This window comes from Dendrobates tinctorius, unplaced genomic scaffold (genome assembly GCF_039654945.1).
Source record: "Dendrobates tinctorius isolate UK_male_01 unplaced genomic scaffold, ASM3965494v1 ptg000086l, whole genome shotgun sequence".
In the NCBI taxonomy this organism is placed as follows: Eukaryota; Metazoa; Chordata; class Amphibia; order Anura; family Dendrobatidae; genus Dendrobates; species Dendrobates tinctorius.
The window spans coordinates 31,733,255-31,738,863 of NW_027361754.1; the positions used below are offsets into that span (position 1 = coordinate 31,733,255).

The following is a 5,609-nucleotide window of genomic DNA, read 5'->3' on the forward strand; positions in this document are numbered from 1 at the left end:
GGACTGTAAGACAGACCCCCATTTGACGCATTAATTTTTTTTCCCTATTCCCTAATTCCCTTTTTCCCTATTTTCCTTCTGATAATTTGGGGTGTGTCTTATGGTCTGGTTCGTCTTATAGTCCAAGAAATACTGTACATTTTGAGAAAAATGTGGATTTCTCTGTAATAAGATAATGAATCACCAATATCAAGGTTTCATTTTATTCAATTTTCTATTACCTACGTGCCCATATAGACCATATAGGGATGATCCTACTGATCTCTTTAAGACATCGAGGTACAGTATGTTTTGGTCATTTAGGTTGTGAATCCACACACACACATGGTAGTGGGGAAATGTATCCATTGGTACCGTGAGGGTGGAGGCAACATTTGAATGTTCTAAGTCAGGTGGATGCTAAATCAGGCATGGGCGTTTTGAAACTCTGATGAACACATGACAGACTTAATATAAGGACATTGTTTTAGTACTTTTATTGTGTATGTACAATAAAGTATCATCGTTAAGTAGTGCGCGGACACTAACCAGGCTGGGAGGTCCTAATTAGTTGTGACGGCAGTAATAAAAAAAAGATATAAGGGAGCTGTAACAGGAAAGCTAAGAAAGCACCTTAGTAGTGCTGCTCTGCAATAGGAAGCTAAAACTTGAACCGTCAGTCTTAAAGGGTACCGGTCAGCAGGATTGTGCTCAGTAACCTACAGACAGTATCAGGTTGGCGCCGTTATACTGATTACAATTGATACCTGGTGATGAAATTCATCTTGTGGTTGTTGTTTGATCTTTATTTGCAGTTTTCAGTTATTGAGCTTCTCGTGCTCCGAGGTGGCCTGTGGGCAGGGCTGTGAGTGGAGCTGTGGGCGGGGATTTAAGTGGTGCTCTTCTTACATATTCATCTGTATGGCTTATGACAGGTCACTCATCCCTCACTGACCTGCCCCCTATTTTACATACTGAATATAAAAGGTTTTGAAAAAAAAATTCACATTCAGCAGGCAGGCCCTGGCGCTGCAGCATGATCACATCTATAATGTCCACTTGTTTATTTTATTTGGTGATGTAAAGTTATTCAGGAAAAAAAACTTCTCTCTCACATTGGCACTGGCAGCAACTGCGCACTAGCATCTATATCCGATAGATGCTACAGCGCAGGCGCTGCTAGCGTCATCTTGGTGTAGGCAATTTTTTTCCCCTAGAAAAATAGTGCGCAATCACGGCTAGTGCCATTTTGAGGGAGAATTTTTTTTCCTGAAAAAATTTATATCACCAAATAAAATAATTGAACGTTATAGATACGATCATGATACAGCTCAGGCGCCTGCATGATGAATGTGAATTAAAAAAAGACATATTATATTCAGCATGCTAAATAAGGGCAGAAGCCATCAGTATGAATACCTAAGCAGAGCACCACATATTGCCCCACCCACAGACCGCCCAGAGCACGAGAATCTCATTAACTGAAAACTACAAATAAAGATTAAACAACAACCACAAGAAGGATTTCATCAACCAAGGTATCATTGTAATCAGTATAACGGTGCTGACCTGACACTGTCTGTAGCTTACTGAGCACAATCCTGCTGACAGGGGCACTTTAATGGCTGGATTTGTACAAATACTTTGCAATCGAAGAAGTTGCAGTGTAGACCACTGTGACTACTTTATCTCCTGATGAATCCCAAGAAAGGAAGAAATGCGTTGGAAAGGTGGTGATCTATAAATAATCAGAACATGCCTTGACTGGATCCGTAAACAGGATGATGGATAAGGAGTTGACTTGCCCCCATACTGATGGATCTAAGAAAGTTTTGGTGCCTGATACCTGTTTAAGTCCAAGACTTGGGTGAGACCGTTCTTTTTATAGTTTCAATATTGACCTTTTATTTGGTTTCCACTGGATTCCCATTTTGCTTTACCCTTATCTTAAAAAAAGATAGCTTTTACTTAGGAGGTGAGGTGGGGGATGAGAGCTCCTATACAGTCATACCACTGCTGCCCTGAAAGCTTGCTGAAATAATTAATGACAATAGGGATAAGGCCTCTTTAATTCTATACATGGAGTTTTTTTTAATAAGATTCAAAAGAAAACAATAAACATCCCATAAAATCGATTTCGGTGACATAAGCAATAACAATTGACAGTTACAAGGAAAGAAAAGTGTATTTTATTGATTTTCAAATTTAATAACATAAAATGAGAGATTTTTCATATTTAAATTTTACTTTTAAAACTTCTTCTAAATGTAATGTTTGAATTTAGGTATCAAATGCATTGTGCTGCTGCCCCCTACTGGTACTTGGGCAGAAATACATGCACTATTTCCAGTATTATTCTTCCCAGGTATTTGTAGAATTTTACTTATTTTACACGTCTTTGACTTTTCTTGCTAGGATAAAAATGCCAGAGGTGTGATTGCAGATATCAAACATGGGCTTATCAAATTCTCGAGGGAGAACTTCCAAGTCTTCAATGACAAATCCTGTATCTGTTATGACTTTTCTGAGGAATTGATCGCTTAGGTTAATGAGAGAGAATTGCTTGTTTCCACATCGGAAAATGGTGCTCCCTAATATGCTACCAATGATCAAGTGCCCCCCCACTTTCAGCAAGGAAGAGAGATTTTTGATGACATTGCCATAAGATGCTTCATCTTTGGAGGCGCATTCAAGGCAGCCTACCGTCAGGACACAATCGGCTTTGGGTAAGACGAGCGGGTGAAGAGGATTGCTCTTGGTGACGTCACATGGCACCACTCTTTTCAGTGTCTTCCTCAGTTTATCTTCCTTCTCAGCTATTTTGCCACTAAAAGAGAAATAGAAAGTATTAAAGTGATTTTATAATTGAAGTCTTCATTGCATTTTCATTTAAAGGGACCTTTCAAGACTATTTTACTGATCAAACTTTTGGTACCACTGTGTAGGTCGCAGAATAACAATAAAAATAATACTTGTCTTGTAGCAATCCGATGTCCTATCGTTGAGAAATCGAGCTTAGAAACCACATGCAAATTAGCCAAGAAATATAATGACACACCTCCCAGCTCATTTACATGTAGTTTCAAAGCTCAATTTCTCCGCACTGGCACATCGGATTACTACAAAATAGGTATCATTTTTATTATTTTATTTGGATCTATACAGTCTTACCAATAGTTTTTTCAGTAAAATCATCCTGATAACTTTCCCTTTAAGGCTCTACACTTTGGGCACGATTCACCATTTGAGACATTTTTAAGCCACTATTCTTTCTTCCAAATTCTTAAAAACGGCACACCAAGTTCATGAATTTTGCGTAAAATGATAGCTGCTCTTTATTTTTGTCTTTTACCTTTTTCAGAGCAAAAAGTTGCGAGAGCTCCTAAAATTTCACACACAACTCTAACATTTGCACAACTAAGTGCAAAAAAAAAAATCACAGGAGTATATTTACACAAAAATGTTGACACTTAAAAAAAATTGCAAATAAAGAATCGGCACCAATCCTGTGGGTTACAATAAAAAAAACAATCTCAGAATGACGAACAGAGAAACAAAAAGATGAACAAGTGGAAAAAAGACCTCAGAATTGGGGCAAATTTAAAGAAAAAATTGTCAAAAAGTAGGAAGAAAAAAAGAGGCGCAACTGGAATAATGAAGGAGGCCCTTTGTCTATATTTGAGGTTTTTGCTCTTACCTACGGCCTTCTAAGTCACAGACTAATTTTAGAGAAGGCGTCCAGTCAAACAATCCAGGTTCGTTCCTTCTCCATTTCTCCAAATATTCCCTGTTCCGATCTGTGAAATCTGCCGCAGTAATTTCCTTGAAGGCCTCACATGCCGATAATTCCTGATATATGGCAGGACCAGGGCCGATGTCAATCAGCAAGTCTCCTTTTACGCCCCCTAATAAAATAGAACACAGATGCAAATGTAGCTCGGCATTAAATCAACATCACATACCCCAATGTTACACTTCACCATCCATTTCTGTCATCGCATGGGTCCAACACACGGCAGAAATTGGAAATAGATGGTCATCATTAATATTGAGGTCCCGGGTCGCTTTTAAGATGATTAAAAATATTTGAATTTTTTTTCTAATCCTTGTGGATCAAATCAGTTTTTGTTTTTTCATTTGTGCAGCAATATGGAGTTTTGTTTTTTTGTGACACATGTAGCAATTTCTAGCTCCACATTCTCTTCATCTAGACATCGTTATGTTTCTAGCGTTGGCAAAAATGTTTACAAGGGTGTCCCCCATACGGTGCCTTGATCAGACATTGAAATAGCTAAGTGCCGGGATAGTATGTAAAAAAAAAAAGACCAATTTTCATCAGTGTGCAGAATCTGATTTTGATACATGCATCCATTTTTTTTTTCCATCCTTGTGTCACCCATTTTTGTTTAAGGAACAAATTTAACGAAACTCAAACATTTCTAATTTTTTCTCCAAACCATCAGTCTGGAGGAAAAAAATAGATGCATGAAAAATGCCATAAAATATAATTTGTGTGTTATTTGATAAAAGGATACACATATGATAGATAGATAGATAGATAGATAGATAGATAGATAGATAGATAGTAGATAATAAATAGATGATAGATAGATAGATAATAGATCAATAAATGATAGCTAGATAATAGATAGATAAATGATAGAGACAGTCCATAATTTATAAATCTGTGCATTATTAGACTAATTCTCAGGAGTTACCTGATGTAAAAGCTTTGTGCAGCTTTTTCAGGATGAACTCTAGATATCCATCCTTAGTGAAGACTCCAGTCACAGCCCCATAATATGTATCTAGATAAATTTGGGGATCAAAATTATCTTGGTAGACCTTAGGGCCAGTAAAAGCAGTTGCCATCTTGGATGTCCTGTCCTGTCCTGTGTGTGACACCGGGAAGCATCCGGGTCTTTTATAGTTCTGTTCTCTGTTGCTCCCATCCAGCTGTTAATAATTAGACACATTGGGACACATTTTGGCACTTCATTGTGGCACTTTTCATTTTATAAGTTAAATGACCTTTAAGCCTTCTGAGATGGGAATCCATCCTGTAAGTGCCATGTGTCATTCTGAATTATATTGGGCAGGACCAAGGTCTAGAAAATCTTTTTAATGATGGAAAATCCTTAGTGTTGGCTATCAAGCAATGATTATTAGTGATAGCTACCTGATCCCCGGGCAAGCCCACTCATCTCCCAGGGTGTGCCACCCTGTAATGGCGGTCACAGAATGCCACTAAGGTAAAACCTGTGCGACCTGCTCTACCACTTGTAGGCTGCAGGTAACTTTAAGTCTTAGGAGGACAAAGGCAGGCACAGCATGTCAGTGGCTTGGCACACTACTCCTGACATTGGACGCTAAGAAAAGAAGACTTGGTCAGGGATTTTGATAGGGTGCCACATGGCACAGAAGGCATTGCAGGAGATAGAACTGGAGGTATCAGAGAGATAGGCAGTTTGTGTATTTTGGGAAAAGATGGATAATAGTTGGCGACGGTGATGTGAGGAGTGAAATGTGTCAGTTTTGCATACTATCCAGACTATATGTGGCTGGAAGAAGTCATCATGATGGTCTGGACCAGATAGAAAAGATGGCAAAAGTGAAAAAAGCTCACCTGT

The 5,609-nt window shown here is 38.5% G+C and overlaps 1 protein-coding gene across 1 annotated transcript; it reads right to left on the minus strand.

Moving 5' to 3' along the window:
- Positions 1–2,145: 2,145 nt before the first annotated feature.
- Positions 2,146–4,885, minus strand: LOC141097826 (indolethylamine N-methyltransferase-like). Its single transcript, XM_073585287.1, has 3 exons — positions 4,698–4,885; positions 3,677–3,884; positions 2,146–2,806 (listed from the first exon to the last, which is right to left on the minus strand). The coding sequence occupies exons 1-3, from the start codon at positions 4,849–4,851 to the stop codon at positions 2,368–2,370; spliced, it is 801 nt and encodes a 266-aa protein (XP_073441388.1). The 5' UTR covers positions 4,852–4,885; the 3' UTR covers positions 2,146–2,367.
- Positions 4,886–5,609: the final 724 nt, after the last annotated feature.